Source organism: Eschrichtius robustus, chromosome 15, assembly GCF_028021215.1.
Source record: "Eschrichtius robustus isolate mEscRob2 chromosome 15, mEscRob2.pri, whole genome shotgun sequence".
NCBI classification, from domain to species: Eukaryota; Metazoa; Chordata; class Mammalia; order Artiodactyla; family Eschrichtiidae; genus Eschrichtius; species Eschrichtius robustus.
In genome coordinates this window covers 37,791,168-37,818,995 of record NC_090838.1, presented here as the reverse complement: position 1 = coordinate 37,818,995, position 27,828 = coordinate 37,791,168, and the positions used below count along the sequence as shown (strand labels likewise).

At 38.7% G+C, this 27,828-nt stretch overlaps 1 protein-coding gene across 2 annotated transcripts in view; it reads left to right on the top strand.

Moving 5' to 3' along the window:
• Nucleotides 1–10,603, top strand: part of SRBD1 (S1 RNA binding domain 1) — a 231,931-nt gene extending 221,328 nt beyond the window's left edge. For both annotated transcript variants that reach the window (XM_068565019.1, XM_068565020.1), the window contains exons 20-21: nucleotides 6,208–6,392; nucleotides 9,708–10,603. In XM_068565019.1, the coding sequence (XP_068421120.1) occupies nucleotides 6,208–6,392; nucleotides 9,708–9,997 (475 nt within the window). In that variant the 3' untranslated portion in view covers nucleotides 9,998–10,603. The remainder of the gene's footprint in view (nucleotides 1–6,207; nucleotides 6,393–9,707) is intronic.
• The last annotated feature ends 17,225 nt before the right edge of the window (nucleotides 10,604–27,828 follow it).

The window sequence follows — 27,828 nt, the reverse complement described above, 5'->3', positions numbered from 1 at the left end:
ACATGAATTCTGAACACAGTGTTTTTGAGCTGTAGAGAGTCTGCAGCCTTTGAAACCACTAACTTAATTTTGTATAACTCTTACTCGGTAACTCAAAAAGAGCCAAACTTTTTCCTGTTGAATTTGGTTTAAAAAATAATAATAAATTGCTCCCAGGCAGTGGTCCTGGGTGCCAGATTTTATCTGGGATCTAAATTTTCTGTCTACATTGAAAATCTGCCAGAGTTAAGAGGTAAGCAATGCTAATGAAGATGTGATATATGACTTTTACCTTAGCTACAACCTTGTGGTCTCAGCTGTGTGACTTTGGGCAGGTCACTTAATCTATCTGAGTTTAGATTTCCTTATCTGCAAATTTATATCCACAATAAATTGTTGAGAGAATTAAATGAACTTTAAATCTTTATTGAGCACTTTCAAAATATCTATTAGTCTGCATATAAAATCCTACCTCTAAAAGAGCAGATATAAGTGGAAGATTATTCCAATATACTGTCAGTACTTAAATTAGAATAAGTTCATTCAAGGCAAAAGCTCTGTTACCATCTTTCATAGAATCTTCTTCCACAGTAAATAAATACTTATTGAAGAAAGCTGAACACTTTTCTAAATTATTTTTAATTCACTTTAGCATTTTGTCACATTCCTTTGAAGAGCCTTGATTTTAGCAAATCTTTATCATTTGAGGATGTTGTGTGTGTCTGTGTGTATAAGTATGAGCATGTTTAAAACAACCCAGACTCAATGGAAAGAGGATGATCACACTGAGTAATTGGGTTGTTTGGGGTTTTTCTGTGTTTTTTTTAACGGGGATTATTGTTTTAACAAGTGTAATAAAACTGATTTTCCTTTGTCACTTGTAAATTTATTTCTAAGGCAATTTCTAAGATAAGATTTTAGAAATCTTTAGAGCAATAATCACAACATTTCAATACGTGATGCTTTCCCATTTTTATATACTCACACTCATTTGGATGTGTGTGTATATATATATATATACACACACACACACATTTGGTTTTTTAAATTATAGCTTTAATTATATCATAATCACACAGTATATCATACCTAGTAAGTGGTTCTGAAATAGGAAAAGCGACATACAAATCGATGCTGCTTATTCTTTGTGGCATTGGTTATTATTTCACTGACCTTACATATTTTGTTTGATGTAACTATATAAGCAACGTCTTCTTCAACTATTTCTCGAGAGAAGATCATCCTAAATCTCACACTTTTAGAGGATATCACATTTTAACTGGCTTTTTTTTTTTTATGAAGTCAATTCCCTGTACTAAATTGCTAAAATAAAATAAAACAGCTTTCTAAGAATATGTTTGTTCTCCTACATACAATTAATGCAACGTGCATCAAGTATCCAGTTTCTGTGCACGTATCAATGTAACAGACTTTTGAAAAAGCTGGAAACATTTACTAAGTTCTTCAAAGTTAGAAGCAGGTAAAGTCTGATGCTTATAAACCAAGTCTTTTGGAAGACAAACTGCATTCCTTAATCTATGGCAGCTTCTCCTTTTTGGTTCTTCTTGTTTTTTTCTGCTGCTCATAGATCCAAGAGTGTGTTTAGATGCAGGAGGTGCTCCAAAGACACTCCGAATGTTTCCAAGCAATGACACTGAAAGTGCCCCCCTGCCACCCAGATAGCTGCATACCATTTAAAACTATACTTTCAGGTCAAAGTCTGTAAGGGCTTTCAGAACAACCTTGTTAACCCTTTCTGAAAGGGTTACATTTTTTAAAAGTTTATCTGCAGTATGTAAGTTTTCAAAAACTGTTAAGTTCTTATGAAAAATTACTTGCTATAACTTTCCATGGCTGATGATATGCTAGCAAAAGCCATTTCAGTATCACCTTCACTAGGTACCTACTAGCTTCTAATTAAGCACAGTCGGTTGTTCTGTGGGCCTCTCTGTAAATGCACTCTACTTGAATTTACTATTACTTGTGGATTTTGCACCAGCGAAGATTTTTAAGGATTCTGGCCCAGTTGAGTTTCTTGGTTTAACAAAGAGGTTAGAAATTGGAAAAGATTCTTTGATGATGATTAAAGTGCAGTTCACACTGCCACCCCTTTGATTTGACTGCTGAAACAGCAGATGTGGTAAAGCCACACTCCTTTAAGCGAAACTAAAGTGTGCTGCTACACGCTCACCTGGGTGAATTTCAGCTCCTGGTAGATAGTGTAAAGGGGTAGCAGGTTTCCCTCCTTTGGCACGTTAGAATTTATATTTAGTCTTTATTATTAAAAGCAGTAAATTTTTAAATATATATAGAATCTGTGGTTTTTCGGTATAACAAATTATTGCCGAACTTTTGTGTCCCACCTCTTCCTCTATAATCACAGTTAAGAAGGCCGGGTTAGCTCTTAGAGTGTGAGCTCTCTTTTAAATCATTGAATGTCTGCCTGTATTGCAAATAATGACCTGCTTTATCTGTAACTACTTTTTCTGAAATGACTGTGCTCTTGCATTTATTGGTTTATTGACGTGATTACTTTAAAACAGTAAAACTAATGGATAAAAATAAAAGTATAAAAGTCTCTTTTAAAAGTGTCCTGAGTGGATAGACAACTAGAAGTCCTTTGCCCTTGCAACATGGTTCTTTACAGAGTCTTAAATCTGGTGTGTTTAGCCCACAAAGCACATGTTAACATTAAGTTGTTTTTAAAGTGATGGAGTTCCATCACCATGGTTCTTCTGTGCTCTGTGGGGTATCATGTTGCTTTAGTGTAATGAGTCCTGGGCTCCTAAATTTTTTTCTCCATGCTGGAAATGATTACATAAAACTGAATGGCTATATCTGAAGTCTTACGAATCTTGAGAATTTCTTATTCTTCAGGAAAAATATTACAAAGACTTTCCTTATTTTCTGAGGGGGAAAACTTGAATTTGTAACAAGTTCCTGTTAAAAATATCAGCGATTTTAGGTTATATAGCATTCTGTTTGAAAAACAAGCAGTCTTTCTGCTGCAAGGTTCTGTATTTTAACTTTGTGCAGATGTGTGCTGAAAGAACATGATGTGCTTATTTGTTGCATTTATGCTACTTTCTTACTTTAAGTAAGATGGATGAAATTACATATTAAATAAAAACAGCAGGTCAGACAGCAGTCCTTAGCAAACTGAAAAAGCCTTTCAGAGACAGTGGAGAAAATGAGACTATGATTTTAATAACGCATGGACTTTTGAGAGAATTGTCTACTTAAACGCATATATATAATAAATTCTCTGTGGGATTTATCAGTGTTAACTGTCTAATGTTTAAAACTAATCTGCCATTAAATTGTGTTGGTGAAATGTTACCCAAAGTATTGTTTTATATCTTAACCAAATACAGCACTTTAATTTTGATGTAACTGCGGTTCTAAACAGACACACACTGATATGCATAGCATGAAACTCCAGTTAGTGAAAAGAGCTGTGTGGCCTTGGGCAAGGTATTTAACCTCCCTAAACATCAATTTTCCCTTTCTGTATGATGTGATACCTACCTTTCAGGATTATTGTGAGGATTAAATGAGAACATCTATCAAGCACTGTTTTTTCAGAACATGTCTTACGTTCACATAAAATACAGTGTGTTTTTATATGGTACTTTTGAGCCAGAAAGTACTTTGTATTGAGTATTTCTTATACTCAATTCTAAAATGAAACTGTGTATTGGACATTACTTATCACACTCGATTCTAGAGTAAAAATTCAGAATAATGTAGAATAAATTATTCTTACGTTATTTAAAGAACGCATGTTTATTGAGTGGCTACTGAGCAAAAAACATTGTTTCCTATCATTTACAGTTGAATATATTTGAAATCCAATAATGGAGAGGTCAAACTCAAGCTATTCCCAGTTCATTTTATAGCCCCTCTCCCCTTTTGTTTCCTGTTTTCCTTTTTCTGCAACCCTGTTGTAACTTTAAGAAAGTTTTCAAAATAAAAAAGCATCTGACTTTGTTCCATAGTCATTTAAAAATAGGGTTGATCAATACTGAAGCATTAGCTAGGAACACAATTTGGTGCTTTTTTACTGATTGCAGTTACCATTGCCCTCAGGCTTGTGTGTGTGAGGATGAAAATGATATATGAAATATGCACCCAGGTTAAACAAACCAATATTCTTTGTACATCTGTAACCACTATAAACAGAATTCTTTACATGGAAGTGACTTTAGTAGCAGTTAGTTACACACACACACACACACACACACACAAAACCTTATATGACTCCAAGTAGCCTCCTGAGCCAGTGTTTTTGTTATTGAGACCAAGACTTGTACATTGCTTTGGGAAGTTTCTGCTTTTTAGTTACTTTTATTAGTTATAAAATGCTATTCAAGGTTATTATAGATTTTCAATTCATGAATATACTTTTTTGGCATTTTATCAGTTGATTGTAAGCCAGAATCTTGGGGATTTGAAAGATGTTCTGCTAAATAGCCAGTTGCAGACCAGTCAAGCCAAGAGGGTAAATACCAGGGAAATCTGCTCAGCAGGGCCTGTCTTATTTAAAAAGTTGTGCAAGGAAGTTGGCTGTGGGCAGAGGTTGTCATGTGTCATCTGCCCCATCAGTCAGAACTTTAGCAGCTGTTCCCCGTCACTAGGGCCCTTATGTGCTACTACTCATCCATCAGCACTAACAGATACCGCTGCATCTCCGTGGGCCAGGGAAGCCATGGACACACAGAGATAAAGTGTGTATCTCACTGGCCACCAGTTGGGATGGACGCTCATTTAAAAAACGGGAGCCCAAGCAACAACTCCTTGGTCTTTCATTAAACCCTTAACCAAAATATATTCAAGAAAATAAGTTGGATTTTGGTGAATCTGTTTTTGACTTAAAATACGGCTTTAGAAAGGTAGGAGGATTGCATGTTCGAACCCAAAGAGATGCCCCTGGCTAAATGAGAGTTGAGAGAGCTTTCTCCAACAGATAACAGATTATCACTACCAGATTATCACTGAAGAGGCCTTTTCTAGTTGAACACAACCATGTAAGAAAAGACTGAAAATCACAAGCATTCCTTTTGTGATCATGCAGCAACCTGACAAATGGGATACCTCTCAATTCTGATCATAGACAAGCCTCCGTTTCCTTTTCCCCTGTTTGTATTCCAGAGACATCTTTAGAGGAAAGGATTTGAGGGCATTAGTATCACTATCTGTCTGATTACTGTGTTGACGTTTTTTAAGAGCCATTAATCATAGGAAATGGAACTTGATGTAGAAAAATACCCAGCCAAGGAATATCAAGAAAGTAAGCTACAACCTAATATTCAGATGAGATTGAAGGGAAATTCAGCTTAACCCTATAATTGTTTTTTTCTTAATTAACTTATTACTGAACTCCAAAGCTAAGTAATTGAGAGGCAGCTGTACAAGCAAGGGAAATGGTAAACATAGCAAAGGGAAATTGAGAAAGACAAATGTTTTTATTTTATAAATATTGCAGCTATATAATATGTAAAGAATATAAAGTAATATTCATCTTAAGATTATACAATTGAGGTCTTGCTTGCAATGCTTCCATTTTGGAAGAAAGTTACTTTTTCTTTTTGATAATCCCCTCATATTTTTTCTGTTGACTCTGAATGCTTAATGTACTTGATATTATTTAGTCCATGTGAGGCTTGACTGTTGATGGAATTTGAGAATTATTAGGCTGAGCGTATGCTTGCACAGGTAACGCTGTCATCATGGGTACACAGAAGTAAAGAGCAATGATCTGGCATATGAGTAGAGTGATTTATTTGTCAAAAGCTGGCAATGCTTGTTGGATGTTTTGCCAGATTTTGATAGCATCAGTTTATTGTTTGCCTAATAGATAATTTAAATTCAAGTAAGTTTTCCTAACTGAAATTTTGGGAAGCATGAAGCAAATATAGGTATCCTTATTTAGAAAATATATATGACACTAAGCTCTAATGAACATTGCACTGTAAGACGTTTCTGGTGCTGATTCTGAGCAGGTGATTCATTGGAAAATGGCACAAAAACCTAAAGTTATCCCCTCCCTTTTTTTCCCCAAGACACATCATCTATTATGGCATGGGACACATAGTAGATTTTCAATAAAGACCAATTGCTCGATTGATATATGGACCTGAGATGAATAAGGAGTGACCTGTATAAGGAGATTGGAAAATAAGTAATATTATTAATAAATAAGTGTTGGGGTTTTTTTTTCCTTTGCAGGTTTTTATCATTTGTTGGAGGGACACTGTGTGAGATTGGCAAGCCTGAAATGCAACAAAAAATAAATTCATTCCTTGACAGAGAAGGAATAGAGAAAACTGCAGAAAGATTGCAAACAACAGTACACACCTTACAGGTCATCATAGATGGTCTCAGCCAGCCTGAGAGCTTTGACTTTCGAACAGGTAAACAACTGAACTTGAATAACAGCACCTTTCACTTGCATAGCTCACAATAATCCTAAGCCATTGGATTCTCCATTCTCCCATTCTATCCATGAGAAAACTAAAGCGTAGTGACCTTCCTTCAAAGTCATTGCAGCTAGTTAGTATCCAAAGCCGAAGCTAAAAGCCAGGTCTCCAGAACCCTTGTCCCAGGCTTATTTCCCATCACACTAGACTAAGTGCATCATGCATGTGCTGGCATGTGCATGGAGGCACACATTCTTCATGATCCTTTTGTAAACTGTTTTTACCTCATAAGAGTCAGAAGTCCAAGGTAAAGCATTCGATTCACAAACTAAAGTGAATCTTCTCCCTAAATTACAGCCTTCCAAGTTCCTGGATTCTATGTCAATGAACACATTGAACAAATAAGATACTATCTCTCTGTTGATTTTCCTTCTAACTAAAAGTCTCTCAGCTTTCAGCACAGGTAGATGGTGAGGGAAGTATAACAGCCATAGTTGTTGAGAGCAATGACCCGGTGAGAAGGAATTAAGGTATCAAATGACCTACTTCCCAAGGAAATTTGAATAGGAAGCCCTTAGATTTAAATGAATCTGTACTTGTCTCACACCAGTTTTATGATACCATGTTAGGGCTTGGCTCTTTTCATTCTGGGTTAGGCTGTGTTGAGGCGGTTTCTTTGAAAAGGTTTAAGGGAATTTGTGCTTACCCAGCAAGCTCAATGTACCATTCCCTCAACTTTTGTGTAAGTTTGAAATTAATTTTAAGGTTGGAGAAAAATAAAATGAAACATACAGTAAGACCTATGCCAGAAATGCAGGAGTAGAAGCCTCTGTGTGGTCCATCCAAAGTGAATATTTCAGTAGACAAATCCATCTCCCTTTGCAGGTATTCTTACGTGTGAATTCCACCTAGGTGTTATCTAGCAGGAATACTAAGTGAGCAGTGGTTTTCAAGCACGGTGGGATTTGAGGGTGCTCTGCCTAGAACCACTAATTAGAGGGTTGGCAAATATTCTCTGTACTGGCTTTTCTTGTCCATCTTATTTTTCGGTCTTGGTGTTGATTGCTCCATTATCCCAGTTACACTGTAGACTCAGAGCAAAGATCAATACTCAAATTATATAGTTCAGTTAAACAACCAACAGCTAAGCTGGTCCTTACCTGGTTGAGCAGAAACAGATGCACCTGGGCTCTCAACTGAGCTTACCAGTTACTGCAGTGTTTATCACTGTGGCAAGTGAAATTTCAAATAAATCTCTCTGAAACAAACTTTTGCCCTAGAGTAAGTCACAGTTTCCTAGATGTCTGAGAACTTTCGTTTTAATACTAAAAACATCCCCAGGAAGGAAGGCAGACAGTCTTACTTTTGAAGAGGCAGATAGTATTTTGGATGTTTCTGTATTACAGTACTTATGCTACATCTCTTTTCTTTTCTCCATTTTCTCAAAATTATTTCCTTTCTTGCCTCATTCTTTCTTCATACTCATCCTGTCTTCTGTTTTCCCAGTGACATAATCAATTCTATTTTATTAACACTCTGGTTGCTAGTTTCCATAATTGAGTTCATCAGAGGCATCCAGGTGACAGAGGAGTGAATATGTAGCCTTGGCAATCAAAGTGTTAAAGTTTGCCTGGTACATGGAGGATTTCTGATTTCTCAGTGGCCCAGGCTGTCTTCAGAAACATGTTAAGTAGTTCTTGACTCTGATTTTCCATGCAAAATTAAACTAAGCAGCTGATCAGGAACCCTTGGGGAATCTGTAGCAGCTGGACCTCTGTAAGAAAGAAGGGGAAAAAAAAGTTTCTAAGCATAAAAACAATGCCTATGGGCCCTCAGAGACCATCCTACCTCTGACCCTGATCAACAACTTAGTTTCACTTTGCTTTGACACAGTCCTTGCCCAGTGTAATGGCGCATTCAGTGGGTTTTTTGTTTTTGGAATTCACTGCTGCAGCATCAGATGGAATTCTACACAATCAATTCCGGTGTTAACATATTGCTTTTTTATGAAGAAAATGAGATTTCAGGTTTAAAGAGGGTTTTTGTTTTGTTTTAAAGGCAAAAGGTGAATTTTTTAAAAACCTTGATTTCAGTATGGTTGGGCTGGGGGAGGGGAACCAACAGGTGACCAGTTGTTAATACAAATGTAAAGGATAGCTTCAACAAGTAATCAGGATAAAGGCAACAGCTGTGGAGGAAAAGGAAATGGAATGGGCGGAGGGGAAAATGAGGTCTTAGTAAATGGAGATTGGAGCATAGAATGTGTTCTTTGTTATTAGAATCAACATTCAGTAATCCTAGGAAAGGGGGCCAAGAGGAGCATGGGTAAATGGGTAAATGGAATCCACAGATAATCCAAAAGCCCCCTTTAAATTGTGAGTTGTAACCTTCTCCACCATAAAACATTTGTTGTTGTTTTTGTTTTGTTTTAACTAAAGCCATAATGATTCCTTGGCCGGCTTTGTGCCTACCTTTGGGTGTGTAGTGTTAATGAACAGAGAAATGTACTGGAGCGAACAAGGGAAGAGGGCTGTAAGGAACTTGAGAACAGAGATCTATGCTTCATCTTTGTCTCTCAAGCACCCAGCAGAGTGCCTGGCCAGGAGGTAATAATAGGGGTTAATAAATGTTGTATGAATTGAATTGAAAGAGGAGAAAGGAGATGAGGAGCTGATCTGGGTTTCTGAGCAATACATAATCAAGAATCCATAAATTTTGATTGGATAAATATATTCAAAGTGGATAGGAATTGATCCTTGAGCTCAAAATTTATGGAGAGAAGTGAGAAGACCATTTAAATTTCATCCACATTTGACTAAGCATTTATGTATGTTCTACCCCCTTTAAACAGTTTGAGAATTCAGTTACTGGGGGGAAAACTCCCAATCTTCTATCTCCGAGGGTCTTATTTTCTCAGTGTTTGTGACTTAGCCTTGCATATTCATTGAACAAATATACTTTCTCATCACCTCCTCATAAAGAAGAAAATAAGACTCTCTAATCTAAAATTTTAGTCCTTATGTATAGTGTTAATGTTTACGTGCTAGCAAGATAGAATTTGAGGAGAAGGAAGTGTCTGAGTAAATTTTCTTGAATTGTTTCTTCTTGGCACATGCTGTTTCTCCAACTAGGATGCCTTTTCTCTGAAGGCAGGCCTGTATCTTCAGCTCCTTTTACATCCCCCCTCAATGCTTAATACTGGTCTGGGCACACAATCGATACATAGTCCATACTTACTCACTAATCTGTGTTGTGTCTAACAGTGCTTTATTATTTACACAAACTGTCTTTTTTCCCATTTCCTTGTAGATTTCGATAAACCTGATTTCAAGAGAAGCATAGTCTGCTTGGAAGACCTGCAGGTTGGGACAGTTCTTACAGGCAAAGTCGAGAATGCCACCCTGTTTGGAATTTTTGTGGATATAGGAGTGGGGAGATCAGGGCTGATTCCCATACGAAATGTAACAGAAGCAAAACTTTCTAAGACGAAGAAGAGAAGGAGTCTTGGGCTGGGCCCTGGAGAAAGAGTGGAAGTCCAAGTACTCAACATTGACATTCCCAGATCTAGGATTACTCTGGACCTCATTCGGGTGTTGTGAGTGTGCCACTGGTGGCCAAACACTGATTTTTATTCCCTCATTTCTACAGTTTGACAAGAATGAGTCAGATGTTTGTGAGCTCTAGATAGCAGATGAGAAAGAATTCACTTAATATCAGAAGTATTTTCCGAACACTTTCCTTATTATTCCTTCTGGATAAATAGAGAGCTAATGGTTTGATTTCTTTTCCCCTTAAAAAAAGCAACTAATAGACATCTTTATTTGGCTTTATGTAGTAATGATTTTCTGACCAAACTTTTATTTTTTATAACTCATCTTTGACTCCTTTTGCATTTTGTATAATAGATTGTTTCACTTCTACTTGCCAACATGCCTTGCTGGATTTGTATGGAACTATCTTCTTGATTTAAATTGTACAATGTTTCTTGACAGTAGGGCTGGCAGTACTTAATCCTTTCTTTTTATAGATATTTTTAAAAAATCAGGCCTTTTGGACTTGACTCATGATTTTCCTTTGCCAGGCAAACCAGAGATATCCCAATAAAACAGATCCTGATGTGTTCATAACCATCAAGTGAATAGCTCGAACTATTTCTCAGAAGGATATATGTATTATTCCCTACAATAAAATTTTGTGGCTAGTGATCTTGTTTTTGCTATGTTGATTCAGTGAATGATCTAAGAGTCAATCTTGATTAAAGAAGATGTGGCACATATTCATACAACTTTCATATAAGCCAACTAACTGTGCCTTTGGGGAAAAGGGAAGCCTCTATTAATTTGAAGAATGACTTTCTGTTTGACTTATCACAGAAAGGCATATTCTTTCTTAAGCATTAAGATCAAACTCCAGATGGGGATAGAAATGGCCCGCCTAAAGATTCAATACAGATCAGGTGTGAAGGGGCAAGAAAAACAAGTAGATGAAGCCAGTCCTCTTAACTCTGTTTTTATTCAGTGGAGATGGTAAATATTAGCATGACCATACAGGGTAAAAATGATTTAAACAGAGCCCACACTGGACGGGTATCTTGTCCATTCTGGCTGCTGTGGTTCATTTCCCTGGTGGAGTCATTTGCATGACTGAATGAGTGCCTGGTTTTCTTCATGTGTAACGAGTGGATGGTTGCTAAAGAGGGCGACCAATCCTGCTTGTTTGCCTGGGACAGTCAGTCCTGGTAAAACACTCATTGTCCTGGCATAATTTTTAATAGTGCCACTTTTTATGTCCAAAGTGCCCCATTTTGGATAATAAATCATATGATCACCTTAATAGTAACAGTCCCTTACAAAGTGGTAAATCGGACTGTGTTTATTGACAGTTCTGACTGGTGGTTTATTTTTCTTGAAATATGCAGCCGTCCAACCAGTATACATAGATATTTTTAATAAGTGGGTTCCTTAAAAGTTGTATAACTCAACTCCTGTTTGCCTGATGATTTCATTTCTGAAATGCTTTTTCTCTCCTACTGGTCTTCAACTGACAACGGATCTTAATGTTGTAACTTTAAGTTGACCTTCCCGTTCACTCCTCCCAGTTCCTAGTTTGTAGATCAGTGACGAGTGATATGCACCTGAAGAGTTTTATTCTGAAGCGTGCAATGTAATTTCAAGCAAATGCTTTTTTTAAAAATTGAGGTATAATTGGCATATGACATTATATTATTTTCAGGTATTCAACATAATGATCTGATATTTGTATATATTGCGAAATGATCACCACAAGGAGTCTGGTTAACGTCCACCACCATACATAGTCAGACGAATGCTTTGGGGGAAAAGGCCTTCTTCCTGGGCACTTTGAATACAGGAACAGAGCAGTCGACAGTATGAAGCAGCTCTGTTGACCTGGTAGCTAAACCCTTGGGGACACAAGGAGGACTTGATATTGCACTGGGTTGCATGATTTGTCCTGTTCAGCCCAAACATGGTGGTGCTCTGTAAGGTGTAGGCTGGGTGAAGAGAGGCACATCTCACTTATCTTGTAACCCCAGAACGCAGCATGGTGCTTGGTGGTCCGTACGTTCAACTAGTTCTAGTCCCTATTCTACCAATAATCTACAGTGTGCCTTTGAGCTGGTACCTCTGCTTCTCTGGGCCTCCATTTCCCAAGTTTAAAATGGGGATGATGATAAAAAAGCATTCATTTTTCCAGATTGTGTTAGTGGTCTCCTTTGTGCCAGGCATTGTGCTAAACACTGACCATACAATTATGATAGAGAAATAGAGATTATCCCTGCCCTTATGGAGCTTGAAGTTTATTGAGGAAGAAAAAAATCATTAATCAAAAAATCATATAAAAGTATAAAATTACAAGCATGATAAGCAATATAATGGTGACAGCATATAATAGATAGATTGACCTTTTCAGAAAAGTCAGAAAATGTTTCATTGGGGTTTAACTGAGATATGAAAAAATGACCGGAATTTAACTGGAACACATGTTTTATTGACCTTAACAAGAGTTTTTTCTGATAAATGGTGGAGGTGAGAGCCTCATTGGAGTGGGTTTAAGAGAGAGTAAGAGCAGTTAGATTGGAAATACTGAATATAGGTAATTTTTTCAGGGAGTTGTGCTGTAAAGGAAAAAGAGAAATAAAAAGAGTGGCTGGAAGGGGGAAATGGAGTCCAGGGAGAGTTTTTGTATTTATTTTAAAGACAGAAGAAATAATAATATATGCAAATGGAAAGGATCCAGGAAAATTTGATACAGGAGACAAAGAGGAGAATTACCGGAATGAGATCACTGAGTGGAGGAGATTGGATAGAATCTAGTGCACAAGTGATTGGTCTAAGAGAGGGATACAAAGAGTTCATCCATATTAAAAGAAAGAAGATTGAATATGTGGGCACAGATGCAGGAAGGAAGATAGATGATGGGTGCTCATGGAAGGTCTCTTTGTATTGCCTCTGTTTTTCTTATTGAAATATAAAAGAAGACTGAGACCGAAGATCAGAGCAAAAAGGAGTTGAAAGTTCGAGAAGAAAAGAAAAGGTAAGAAAAAAGTGAAAAACCTAGGGAAACAGAGTATGATTTCCAGGGCGTGTTAAATGTTCTACCAGGTTAGTGATCAATTGAATGTAAGATCAGTCAGCTTGGTTATATATTTCTTCATCCACATCAACTATGTGGTACAGGTCCAGATTAGATGGAGAGATAGATCTAATAAGGTTTGGGAGTTTGCCAAGTGAATACAATAGAAAGAAGGGCAAGGAAGTTGAAGGCATGTGAACAATGAAATTACTGAACGTGGAATTTAAGCCCAATAAGAAGAAAAGTAAGAATATGAGGGGAGGGTGAGGAGCAGTGAGGAAGAATAGGATTGATGGATTTTAGGTCCTGATGGAGCAATTGTTATAGTGGGAATTAATAGAGGGTATAATGGATGGGAAAGAGTGGTTGTCAAAAGTTGGATGCTTATTAACTCTGAAATTACAGTTTTGGGAGTGGTTTTGTAACAATGGCTAGGGCATGGTAGGGGCACAAGGATAAGCTCATTAGAGAAGAGGAAGTGAAAGAACTGAGAATTCAGGATTATCTATATGTGCAAGGATTTTTGGAGACTGTCGCAGTAATGCAGATATAAAGTAATGGTGACTTGGACCAGAATGTTAGTGTTAGAAAAGGTGAGAAGTGGTGGGATTCCGGATACAGTTCAAAGGTAAAGGTATAGTCAAACAGGGTTTCCTGGTGTATTGGATGTAAGATGTGAGACACACAGGAGTCTAGGATGGTTGTTGACCTAAGGAACCAGAAGGATGAAATTGTTATCTACTAAGATAGGAGGGAAGTTTTGGTGAAGAAGTTCATTTTGGACAGGTTAAATTTGAGATATTCAATAGACGTCTGAGTGGAAATGACAGGTAGACAGTTGACTATTTCAGTCTGAAGTTCAGGAGAGAAGGCTGGGCTGGAGACGTAAATTGGTAGTCAGCAGCGTATAACTGTACTTACAGCCATGAGACTGTTTAAGATCACCAATGGAATGAGCAGAAATAATACGGAGCAGAGAGAGATCCAAGAGCTGGGTTGTTGGAAATCTGAGGCACTCAGCTATAAATTCTTTGACCGTCTCTGTAGGGGCAGGAATTTTGTCTTGTTGTGGCACAGTCTCCTAGATGTATATTCAGAATTCTCCCCTTCTTCCTTACTAAGGGAATTCTCATTTGAAGGGAGCAATAATGTGACTAGTGGATGTGGATGTGGCCATGTGATATAGCTCTGGCTAGAGAGTGTAGGCAAAAGCCATGGGGAGGTTCTAGGAAGGCTAGAAAGAGTTGGGGGGTCAGGCTCAACTATTATGCTTTTCTTTTTTTTTTTTTTAACATCTTTATTGAAGTATAATTGCCTTACAATGGTGTGTTAGCTTCTGCTTTATAACAAAGTGAATCAGTTATACATATACAATATGTTCCCATTTCTCTTCCCTCTTGCATCTCCCTCCCTCCCACCCTCCCCATCCCACCCCTCTAGGTGGTCACAAAGCACCGAGCTGATCTCCCTGTGCAATGCGGCTGCTTCCCACTAGTTATCTATTTTACATTTGGTAGTGTATATATGTCCATGACACTCTCTTACCCTGTCACATCTCACCCCACCCCCTCCCCATATCCTCAAGTCCATTCTCTAGTAGGTCTGTGTCTTTATTCCCGTCTTGCCACTAGGTTCTTCATGGCCTTTTTTTTTTTTTTTTTCCCCTTAGATTCCGTATATATGTGTTAGCATACTGTATTTGTTTTTCTCTTTCTGACTTACTTCACTCTGTATGACAGACTCTAACTCCATCCACCTCATTACAAATACCTCCATTTCATTTCTTTTTATGGCTGAGTAATATTCCATTGTATATATGTGCCACATCTTCTTTATCCATTCATCTGTCGATGGACATTTAGGTTGCTTCCATGTCCTGGCTATTGTAAATAGAGCTGCAATGAACATTTTGGTACATGACTCTTTTTGACCTATGGTTTTCTCAGGGTATATGCCCAGTATTGGGATTGCTGGGTCGTATGGTAGTTCTATTTGTAGTTTTTTCAGGAACCTCCATACTGTTCTCCATAGTGGCTGTATCAATTTACATTCCCACCAACAGTGCAAGAGTGTTCCCTTTCCTCCACACCCTCTCCAGCATTTATTGTTTCTAGATTTTTTGATGATGGCCATTGTGACCGGTGTGAGATGATATCTCATTGTAGTTTTGATTTGCATTTCTCTAATGATTAATGATGTTGAGCATTCTTTCATGTGTCTGTAGGCCATCTGTATATCTTCTTTGGAGAAATGTCTATTTAGGTTTTCTGCCCATTTTTGGATTGGGTTGTTGGTTTTTTTGTTATTGAGCTGCATGAGCTGCTTGTAAATCTTGGAGATTAATCCTTTGTCAGTTGCTTCATTTGCAAATATTTTCTCCCATTCTGATGGTTGTCTTTTGGTCTTGTTTATGGTTTCCTTTGCTGTGCAAAAGCTTTTAAGTTTCATTAGGTCCCATTTGTTTATTTGTGTTCTTATTTCCATTTCTCTGGGAGCTGGGTCAAAAAGAATCTTGCTGTGATGTATGTCATAGAGTGTTCTGCCTATGTTTTCCTCTAAGAGTTTGATAGTGTCTGCCCTTACACTTAGGTCTTTAATCCATTTTGAGTTTATTTTTGTGCATGGTGTCAGGGAGTGTTCTAATTTCATACTTTTACATGTACCTGTCCAATTTTCCCAGCACCACTTATTGAAGAGGCTGTCTTTTCTCCACTGTATATGCTTGCCTCCTTTATCAAAGATAAGGTGACCATATGTGTGTGGGTTTATCTCTGGGCTTTCTATCCTGTTCCATTGATCTATATTTCTGTTTTTGTGCCAGTACCAAACTGTCTTGATTACTGAAGCTTTGTAATAGAGTCTGAAGTCAGGGAGCCTGATTCCCCCAGCTCCATTTTTCGTTCTCAAGATTGCTTTGGCTATTCGGGGTCTTTTGTGTTTCCATACAAATTGTGAAAATTTTTGTTCTAGTTCTGTGAAAAATGCCAGTGGTAGTTTGATAGGGATTGCATTGAATCTGTAGATTGCTTTGGGTAGTAGAGTCATTTTCACAATGTTGATTCTTCCAATCCAGGAACGTGGTATATCTCTCCATCTATTTGTATCATCTTTAATTTCTTTCATCAGTGTCTTATAATTTTCTGCATACAGGTCTTTTGTCTCCTTAGGCAGGTTTATTCCTAGATATTTTATTCTTTTTGTTGCAATGGTAAATGGGAGTGTTTTCTTAATTTCACTTTCAGATTTTTCGTCATTAGTGTATAGAAATGCAAGAGATTTCTGTGCATTAATTTTGTATCCTGCTACTTTACCAAATTCATTGATTAGCTCTAGGAGTTTTCTGGTAGCATCTTTAGGATTCTCTATGTATAGTATCATGTCATCTGCAAATAGTGACAGCTTTACTTCTTCTTTGCCGATTTGGATTCCTTTTATTTCTTTGTCTTCTCTGATTGCTGTGGCTAACACTTCCAAAACTATGTTGAATAACAGTGGTAAGAGTGGGCAACCTTGTCTTGTTCCTGATCTTAGTGGAAATGGTTTCAGTTTTTCACCATTGAGGACAATGTTGGCTGTGGGTTTGTCATATATGGCCTTTATTATGTTGAGGAAAGTTCCCTCTATGCCTACTTTCTGCAGGGCTTTTATCATAAATGGGTGTTGAATTTTGTTGAAAGCTTTCTCTGCATCTATTGAGATGATCATATGGTTTTTCTCCTTCAATTTGTTAATATGGTGTATCACATTGATTGATTTGCGTATATTGAAGAATCCTTGCATTCCTGGGATAAACCCCACTTGATCATGGTGTATGATCCTTTTAATGTGCTGTTGGATTCTGTTTGCTAGTATTTTGTTGAGGATTTTTGCATCTATGTTCATCAGTGATATTGGCCTGTAGTTTTCTTTCTTTGTGACATCTTTGTCTGGTTTTGGTATCAGGGTGATGGTGGCCTCGTAGAATGAGTTTGGGAGTGTTCCTCCCTCTGCAATATTTTGGAAGAGTTTGAGAAGGATAGGTGTTAGCTCGTCTCTAAATGTTTGATAGAATTCACCTGTGAAGCCATCTGGTCCTGGGCTTTTGTTTGTTGGAAGGTTTTTAATCACAGTTTCAATTTCAGTGCTTGTGATTGGTCTGTTCATATTTTCTATTTCTTCCTGGTTCAGTCTCGGCAGTTTGTGCATTTCTAAGAATCTGTCCATTTCTTCCAGGTTGTCCATTTTATTGGCATAGAGTTGCTTGTAGTAATCTCTCATGATCTTTTGTATTTCTGCAGTGTCAGTGGTTACTTCTCCTTTTTCATTTCTAATTCCATTGATCTGAGTCTTCTCCCTTTTTCTCTTGATGAGTCTGGCTAATGGTTTATCAATTTTGTTTATCTTCTCAAAGAACCAGCTTTTAGTTTCATTGATTTTTGCTATTGTTTCCTTCATTTCTTTTTCATTTATTTCTGACCTGATCTTTATAATTTCTTTCCTTCTGCTGGCTTTGGGGTTTTTTTGTTCTTCTTTCTCTAATTGCTTCAGGTGCAAGGTTAGGTTGTTTATTCGAGATGTTTCCTGTTTCTTGAGGTAGGCTTGTATTGCTATAAACTTCCCTCTTAGCACTGCTTTTGCTGCGTCCCATAGGTTTTAGGTCGTCGTATCTCCATTGTCATTTGTTTCTAGGTATTTTTTGATTTCCCCTTTGATTTCTTCAGTAATCACTTCGTTATTAAGTAATGTATTGTGTAGCCTCCATGTGTTTGTATTTTTTACAGATCTTTTCCTGTAATTGATATCTAGTCTCATAGCGTTGTGGTCGGAAAAGATACTTGATACGATTTCAATTTTCTTAAATTTACCAAGGCTTGATTTGTGACCCAAGATATGATCTATCCTGGAGAATGTTCCATGAGCACTTGAGAAAAATGTGTATTCTGTTGTTTTTGGGTAGAATGTCCTATAAATATCAATTAAGTCCATCTTGTTTAATGTATCATTTAAAGCTTGTGTTTCCTTATTTATTTTCATTTTGGATGATCTGTCCATTGGTGAAAGTGGGGTGTTAAAGTCCCCTACTATGATTGTGTTGCTGTTGATTTCCCCTTTTATGGCTGTTAGTATTTGCCTTATGTATTGAGGTGCTCCTATGTTGGGTGCATAAATATTTACAATTGTTATAGCTTCCTCTTGGATCGATCCCTTGATCATTATATAGTGTCCTTCTTTGTCTCTTGTAATAGTCTTTATTTTAAAGTCTATTTTGTCTGATATGAGAATTGCTACTCCAGCTTTCTTTTGATTTCCATTTGCATGGAATATCTTTTTCCATCCCCTCACTTTCAGTCTGTATGTGTCTCTAGGTCTGAAGTGGGTCTCTTGTAGACAGCATATATATGGGTCTTGTTTTTGTATCCATTCAGCCAGCCTGTGTCTTTTGGTGGGAGCATTTAATCCATTTACATTCAAGGTAATTATCGATATGTATGTTCCTATTCCCATTTTCTTAAATGTTTTGGGTTTGTTATTGTAGGTGTTTTCCTTCTCTTGTGTTTCTTGCCTAGAGAAGTTCCTTTAGCATTTGTTGTAAAGCTGGTTTGGTGGTGCTGAACTCTCTCAGCTTTTGCTTGTCTGTAAAGGTTTTAATTTCTCCATCGAATCTGAATGAGATCCTTGCTGGGTAGAGTAATCTTGGTTGTAGGTTTTTCTCCTTCATCACTTTAAGTATATCCTGCCACTGCCTTCTGGCTTGCAGAGTTTCTGCTGAAAGATCAGATGTTAACCTTATGGGGATTCCCTTGTGTGTTATTTGCTGTTTTTCCCTTGCTGCCTTTAATATGTTTTCCTTATATTTAATTTTTGACAGTTTGATTAATATGTGTCTTGGCGTGTTTCTCCTTGGGTTTATCCTGTATGGGACTCTCTGTGCTTCCAGGACTTGATTAACTATTTCCTTTCCCATATTAGGGAAGTTTTCAACTATAATCTCTTCAAATATTTTCTCAGTCCCTTTCTTTTTCTCTTCTTCTTCTGGGACCCCTATAATTTGAATGTTGGTGCGTTTAATGTTGTCCCAGAGGTCTCTGAGACTGTCCTCAGTTCTTTTCATTCTTTTTTCTTTATCCTGCTCTGTAGTAGTTATTTCCACCATTTTATCTTCCAGGTCACTTATCCTTTCTTCTGCCTCAGTTATTCTGCTATTGATCCCATCTAGAGTATTTTTAATTTCATTTATTGTGTTTTTCATCATTGCTTGGTTCCTCTTTAGTTCTTCTACGTCCTTGTTAAATGTTTCTTGCATTTTGTCTATTCTATTTCCCAGATTTTGGATCATCCTTACTATCATTATTCTGAATTCTTTTTCAGGTAGACTGCCTATTTCCTCTTCATTTGTTAGGTCTGGTGTGTTTTGACCCTGCTCCTTCATCTGCTGTGTGTTTTTCTGTCTTCTCATTTTGCTTATCTTACTGTGTTTGGGGTCTCCTTTTCACAGGCTGCAGGTTTGTAGTTCCCGTTGTTTTTGGTATCTGTCCCCAGTGGCTAAGGTTGGTTCAGTGGGTTGTGTAGACTTCCTGGTGTAGGGAACTAGTGCCTGAGCTCTGGTGGATGAGGCTGGATCTTGTCTTTCTGGTGGGCACATCCACGTCTGGTGGTGTATTTTGGGGTGTCTGTGGCCTTATTATGATTTTAGGCAGCCTCTCTGCTAATGGATTGGGCTGTGTTCCTGTCTTGCTAGTTGTTTGGCATAGGGTGTTCAGCACTGTAGCTTGCTGGTCATTGAGTGATGCTGGGTCTTGATGTTGAGATGGAGATCTCTGAGAGATTTTTACCGTTTGGTATTACGTGGAGCTGGGAGGTCTCTTGTGGACCAGTGTCCTGAAGTTGGCTCTCCCACCTCAGAGGCACAGCCCTGATGCCTGGCTGGAGCACCAAGAGTCTTTCATCCACACGGCTCAGAGTAAAAGGGAGAAAAAATAGAAAGAAAGAAAGAAAGAAAGAGGCTATAATATAGTGAAGTAAAATAAAGCTATTGTAAAGCAAAGCTATACAGACAAAATCTCACCCAGAAGCATATACATATACACTCACAAAAAAAAAGGAACAGGGGAAAAATTAATATATCCTGCTCCCAAAGTCCACCTCCTGAATTTGGGATGATTCGTTGTCTATTCAGGTATTCAACAGATGCAGGCACATCAAGTTGTTTGTGGAGTTTTAATCCGCTGCTTCTGAGGCTGCTGGGAGAGATTTCCCCTTCTCTTCCCTGTTCACACAGCTCCTGGGGTTCAGCTTTGGATTTGGACCCGCCTCTGCGTGTAGGTCGCCTGAGGGCGTCTTTTCCCCGCCCAGACAGAACGGGGTTAAAGGAGCAGCTGCTTCGGGGGCGCTGGCTCACTCAGGCCGCGGGGAGGGAGGGGTACGGAGGAGGCGGGGCGAGCCTGCGGCAGCAGAGGCCGGCGTGACGTTGCACCAGCCTGAGGCGCGCAGTGCGTTCTCCCGGGGAATTTGTCCGGGGATCACGGGACCCTGGCAGTGGCGGGCTGCACCGGCTCCCGGGAGGGGCGGTGTGGAGAGTGACCTGTGCGCACACACAGGCTTTTTGGAGGCGGCAGCAGCAGCCCCAGCGTCTCACGCCCATCTCTGGGGTCCGCGCTGATCGCCGCGGCTCTCGCCCTTCTCTGGAGTTCATTTAGGCGGCGCTCTGAATCCCCTCTCCTTGCGCGCAGCGAAACAAAGAGGCAAGAGAAAGTCTCTTGCCTCTTCGGCAGGTGCAGACTTTTTCCCGGTCTCCCTCCCAGCCAGCTGTGGTGCGCTAACCCCTTCAGGCTGTGTTCACGCCGCCAGCCCCAGTCCTCTCCCTGCGATCCGACCGAAGCCCGAGCCTCAGCTCCCAGCCCCGCCTGCCCCGGCGGGGGAGCAGACAAGCCTCTCGGGCTGGTGAGCGCTGCTCGGCGCCGAGCCTCTGTGCGGGAGTCTCTCCGCTTTTTCCTCTGCGCCCCTGTTGCTGTGGGATCCGCACTGTTAGCTGCGGCTCGCGCCCGTCTCTGAAGTTCGTTTAGGCGGCGCTCTGAATCCCCTCTCCTCGCGCACCAGGAAACAAAGAGGGAAGAAAAAGTCTCTTGCCTCTTCGGCAGCTGCAGACTTTTTCTCGGACTCCCTCCCGGCTAGCTGTGGTGCGCTAACCCCTTCAGGCTGTGTTCACGCCGCCAATCCCAGTCCTCTATTATGCTTTTCTTATCCTTTGCCCTGGCCCTCCTTCCTGCTTGGAGTGCAAGTAGAATGTGGAAGTGCTGGAGGGCAAACAGTGCATCTCCAGCACTAGATAGCAACTGCTGAACAGAAAGACAGAAAGTTTCTGAATCCATCTTGGCATTGTGGAGGCACTAAAGCAGCCTTGTGCTAACTGCCTACTCTGGACTTCACACTATGTGAGAAAAACAAGAGCTTCATATATTCATTTCAGCTACTGGGGGGGCGAACGGAGGTTTACAGAAAAATGTATTCCCTGATGTGCATTTGTGCTGTACCCTACCCCCTCTACATATAAAAATGCCTGGCATGTGATAGGTACTCACCGAATGTTGATTGATTGGATGAATAAATAGCTAATAAAGGAGTTCAATAAAATGGTTAAATATAAAATAAGTGTTCAGAAAAATCCAGTTTTCCTTAATCATGTTAGACGATATGATGGAATAAATGGTTCCTATATATTACAACACCACACTATAAAATATGTAAAATAGGGCTTCCCTGGTGACGCAGTGGTTAAGAATCCGCCTGCCAATGCAGGGGACACGGGTTCGAGCCCTGGTCCGGGAGGATCCCACATGCCACGGAGCAACTAAGCCCGTGCGCCACAACTACTGAGCCTGCGCTCTAGAGCCTGTGAGCCACAACTACTGAGCCTGTGTGCCACAACTACTGAAGCCCACGTGCCTAGAGCCCGTGCTCCGCAACAAGAGAAGCCACCACAATGAGATGCCCGCGCACCGCAATGAAGACCCAATGCAGCCAAAAATTAATTGATTGATTGATTGATTGATTTAAAAATCTAAAAATAATCTAATAAGCAATGTGCAAGATTAATATGAAGAAAAATTATAAAACTTTACTATTGAATATGAAATAAAAGCAGAATATGTTAAAGTATACTGTGTTCCTGGACTGGAAGACATGATATTGTAGAAAAATCAGTCCTCCAAAAATTATCATATCTAGATAGAAAGATAGATATGGATAGATACAGATATAGATGTAGGTGTATCTACTTTTGCCAAAATTTCAATCATCATTTCAATCAACTTTGCTTTTTGTTTGTATGTTTGTTTGTTTATTTAAACTTAAATTAAAAATTAAAGTTATTTGGAAGAGTGTGAAAAAGGTCAAATCAATATCTTAAAGGAATAATTGAGGTGGATGATATGGGGGAATTTGTCCTGTAAGATATTAAAGTATACACAAAAGCTTCTATCATTTAAATAGTGTCGTACTAGCACAGGAATAGATGAACAGAAGAGTGGAATAAGCAGAGAATTTAAAATCAATGGGAATTTAATATATGTTAAAAGTGGTATTCCAGATTGGGGCAAAATCACATTGCCACACTAACACAAAAATTAGTTCCAGATGAATTAAACATAAATAAAATTTTAAAAGAACTACAAACAAACATAGAAGGGCTTTGAGAACTGACTAAATAGCCATGTTTTTGGCACACAAGAAAAAATAGAGGAAACATGGGGCTATAGACCTAAAAGTTCCATTCAGAAGACATTTGTTGGACACCTCCTATGAGACCCTGTGCCAGGTGCTGGGGATGAAAGATGAATATGGTATCTTGGTGATGTCTGTAGCCTAGAGGAGTTAGAATTTAAGCTGCAGCAAAGAATATCTTAAGTTAAATATCATGGGCATTTTGGAGTTAAACCTGGCTGCTATCCACTTCAGACTATAGTGTCATCCCATCTCATTTGAAGCCACAAGACCCTTTTGGAATGCTTGGTTTTGGATTAATGGAGCGCTTGTGTTGAGGGTGTCTATACATCTAACCCTGACCTCAGAGTTAGCACTTGTGTTAAAATTGGAGATGGAAAGAAAGGACAGGATGGAAAAACCAAAAATATATTTAGTTGATCTTTTTATTTTGGCTTCCTGCCTAAAAGCAGTTATAATGAGTTTGGATTTAAATAACAGATCATGGAGAACTCCTGAATGACTGGGCTCATTGCCAAAGCAGTCCGTTCCACAGGAAGAAAGATATAGATTTCTTCCCACTCACTCATTTTACATGGTGAGGATGATTCTGTGCATGATGGCTGCATTTATTATTTAGAGGGAGAGTGGGATAAGCAGACTCTTGTCCTGTCAGTACTAAAAATTACCTTTTTAGAAATTAATTTAAAAACCACCCCCAGAAAAGATTTGCTATTCTCTTACCTCATATCAAGAATCTAAATAAGGATTGCAGTATCCCTCCACTAAATATTTTTTAAAGAAAAAAGTCTAACCCTGAAGAAAGAAAATAAATTATTAATCTAAATACTACAGGGAAACCTCTCAGGTAGCAGAGAATTTGTCACAACTATATATAGCTCATCTAATGTGACAGGTCTGAAATGTTATGTAGCTCAATCCTACAGAAAAATCTAAAGTTAAAGATACAGTGGTAAAGGGAGAGATGGGGTGAGGGAGGGGAGAAAAAAGCATTGGAATAGTCCAGCTTTGTTTTGTCTCAAGTTTCAAGTCTTGTTTTATCCAAGCAATTAGGCCAAGTATAAGTCTCCAGATTTGTTGCAGTATTTTTTTTTTGCAAAAGCAGTCAAGTAATGGAAGAATGACAGCCTGCTACTGAAAGCGGCCCACTTCTGACAAACTTTCCACCTCCTATGACCAGGTCTACAATAACTTGGGAAATTTCCTCAAGGGAGCAAGACTTTGGTTGCCTTTCTCCCATCCCAGTGGCTGGTTCTTTGATCGTTTGACATCCGCCCATCTCCTTCCCAGGTTTAAGTCTCTTGGCAATGAAAGAGAAGGTGGCACCAGTGAAAGTCAAACCTAACGCTTGTTCAGATTCTTTGCTTCACAGGGTTAAAATGATTCCATGGAGCTAAAACTCAAAAGGCCAATTGAGTCAAATTTGGTATAATTTGCTACTTCAATAACCAAAACAACTAAGTAAGATATACTGTCACTTTACCTGTAGTAACACCCACAAGAAACATCTGAAGTTATTTTTGGTCATTTTATTATAAATATATATATATTTTTTCCTGATTGAAAATACATATATTATAAAAAGTATAAATAATGAAATATAAAAGTTGGAAAAGTCCCTTGTCATTTGGGAAGTAGTCACCTTTTATAATTTATGTATATCCTCAACGTTTTTCTATATATACACTCCTTCATATATGAAGATTTTTTAAAAAATCAGGGTCAGATTATATATATATATTCTGTTTTTTACAATATGGCATGCACATCTTTCCATATCAGTACCCCCATATCTACCTTAATGTGTTCCATGATAAGTGTATGAACCACTGCAAACAGTGCTTCCTATGGAGTTTCTGGCTGAGGAGGAGGCGAGTGAATCTGGGAGCCTCATAAACAGGTCCAGTACAGCCTCTGGAGCACTAGGACTGCGATTCCTCCAAACTAACTTAGCTTACATGATTCACTACCTCATGAACTCACCGTCTCCCTCTTTTCCCCCTCTTATCCCTTGCTCCTATCCTGTACTTGTGGAACTCAACTCTAACCCAGGCTCCCCAACCAGCTCTCAAGCAAGCCAGCCCCAGAACCTCCCCAGCCCTGGCCTCACAATTTATAGCAGCACCAGGTAACCTAGGTGCTAAAAAAAACCTCTGTTTCTTCATTGTTTACAAGCTTCCCTTAGATTACTTCCCTCCCACCTAGATCCCTAAGAACACTGAGCAGAGGCCACAGATCCATTAAAGAAAAAATTAGAAATTCAGAGCAGTGGGGAGATCTCTCTGCCTCATGGAGAGTTTGGCTCCTGTGTGATTGATACTGGAAGCTGTTGGAGTTGAAAATGGATGTGAGTCAGGGACCAAGAAAACTAAAACTGACAATTAATTGGCCCTTAACCCATCACATCTTTTAAAGAGGAAAACATACCCTTGTTGCCCCACCCCATCCCCAAGATAAAAACATCAAAAACCATAGGAGAGGATATGCAAAACCAGACTGTGTATGTCTAATTTGACAAGGGTTATTTAAAAATAAATTGCTCAAGGCAAAGCACAGATGAAGAGTTCCTTTGGGCTTTGGCCAAGTCTTCACTAATAAAAGCTGCTGGCCCCAGTGAATAGAGCCAGGACCAAGGAAAATAGTCTGCAATCGAAAATTTGTCTCGGGAAACTTTACCTTGCTCTTTTTTGGGTTTTGGTTTTGGTAACAGCTTAATTGAAATATAATTCACCATTTAAAGGGTACAAATCAATGATTTTGAGTATATTCACAGAATTCTGCAACCATCACCACAATAAATTTTAGAATTTATTTTCATTACCCCAAGAAGAAACCCTGTACCCATTAGTAGTTGCTCCACACCTTCAGCACTAGGCAGCCACTGATCTACTTTCTGTCTGTATGGATTTGCCGCTTCTGGACATTTCATGTAATTGGGATAATATAATATGTGGTCTTTTGTGACTGGCTTCTTTCACCTAGGATAGTGTTTTCAAAGTTCATCCATGTTGTAGCATGCATCAGTACTTCATTTCTTTTTTTTTTTTAACATCTTTATTGGAGTATAATTGCTTTACAATGTTGTGTTAGTTTCTGCTTTATAACAAAGTGAATCAGCTAAACGTTTACATATATCCCCATATCCCCTCCCTCTTGCACCTCCCTCCCACCCTCCCTATCCCACCCCTCTAGGTGGTCACAAAGCACGGAGCTGATCTCCCTGTGCTATGTGGCTGCTTCCCACTAGCTATCTATTTTACACTTGGTAGTGTATATATGTCAATGTTACTCTCTCACTTAGTCCCAACTTACCCTTCCCCCTCCCCGTGTCCTCAAGTCCATTCTCTACTTCTGCGTCTTTATTCCTGTCCTACCCCTAGGTTCTTCAGAACCATTTTTTTTTTTTTTTTTAGATTCCATATATATGTGCTAGCATACGGTATTTGTTTTTCTCTTTCTGACTTACTTCACTCTGTATGACAGACTCTAGGTCCATCCATCTCACTACAAATAACTCAATTTTGTTTCTTTTTATGACTGAGTACTATTCCATTGTATATACGTGCCACATCTTCTTTATCCATTCATCTGTCAGTGGACACTTAGGTTCCTTCCATGTCCTGGCTATTGTAAATAGTGCTGCAGTGAACATTGTGGTACATGTCTCTTTTTTAATTATAGTTTTCTCAGGGTATATGCCCAGTATTGGGATTGCTGGGTCATATGGTAGTTCTATTTTTAATTTTTTAAGGAACGTTCATACTGTTCTCCATAGTGGCTGTATCAATTTACATTCCCACCAACAGTACAAGACGGTTCCCTTTTCTCCACACCCTGTCCAGCATTTATTGTCTGTAGATTTTTGTGATGGCCATTCTGACTGTTGTGAGGTGATAACTCATTGTAGTTTTGATTTGCATTTCTCTAATGATTAGTGATGTTGAGCATCCTTTCATGTCATTGTTGGCAATCTGTATATCTTTGGAGAAATGTCTATTTAGGTCTTCTGCCCATTTTTAGATTGGGTTGTTTGTTTTTTTGATATTGAGCTGCATGAGCTGTTTGCATGTTTTGGAGATTAATCCTTTGTCAGTTGCTTCGTTTGCAAATATTTTCTCCCATTCTGAGGGTTGTCTTTTGTCTTGTTTATGGTTTCCTTTGCTGTGCAAAAGCTTTTAGGTTTCATTAGGTCCCATTTGTTTATTTTTGTTTTTATTTCCATTTCTCTAGGAGGTGGTTCAAAAGGATCTTGCTGTGATTTATGTCATAGAGTGTTCTGCCTGTGTTTTCCTCTAAGAGTTTTATAGTGTCTGACCTTACATTTAGGTCTTTAATCCATTTGGAGTTTATTTTTGTGTATGGGGTTAAGAAGTGTTCTAATTTCATTCTTTTCCATGTAGCTGTCCAGTTTTCCCAGCACCACTTATTGAAGAGGCTGTCTTTTCTCCATTGTATATTCTTGCCTCCTTTATCAAAGATAAGGTGACCATATGTGCGTGGGTATATCTCTGGGCTTTCTATCCTGTTCCATTGACCTATATTTCTGTTTTTGTGCCAGTACCATACTGTCTTGATTACTGTAGCTTTGTAGTATAGTCTAAGGTCAGGGAACCTGATTCCTCCAGCTCTGTTTTTCTTTCTCAAGATTGCTTTGGCTATTCGGAGTCTTTTATGTTTCCATACAAATTGTGAAATTTTTTGTTCTAGTTCTGTGAAAAATGCCATTGGTAGTTTGATATGGATTGCCTTGAATCTGTAGATTGCTTTGGGTAGTATAGTCATTTTCACCATATTGATTCTTCCAATCCAAGAACATGGTATATCTCTCCGTCTGTTTGTATCATCTTTAATTTCTTTCATCAGTGCCTTATAGTTTTGTGCATACAGGTCTTTTGTCTCCTTAGGTAGGTTTATTCCTAGATATTTTATTCTTTTTGTTGCAGTGGTAAATGGGAGTGTTTCCTTAATTCCTCTTTCCGACTTTTCGTCATTAGTGCATAGGAATGCAAGAGCTTTCTGTGCATTAATTTTGTATCCTGCTACTTTACCAAATTCGTTGATTAGCTCTAGTAGTTTTCTGGTAGCATCTTTAGGATTCTCTATGTATAGTATCATGTCATCTGCAAATAGTGACAGC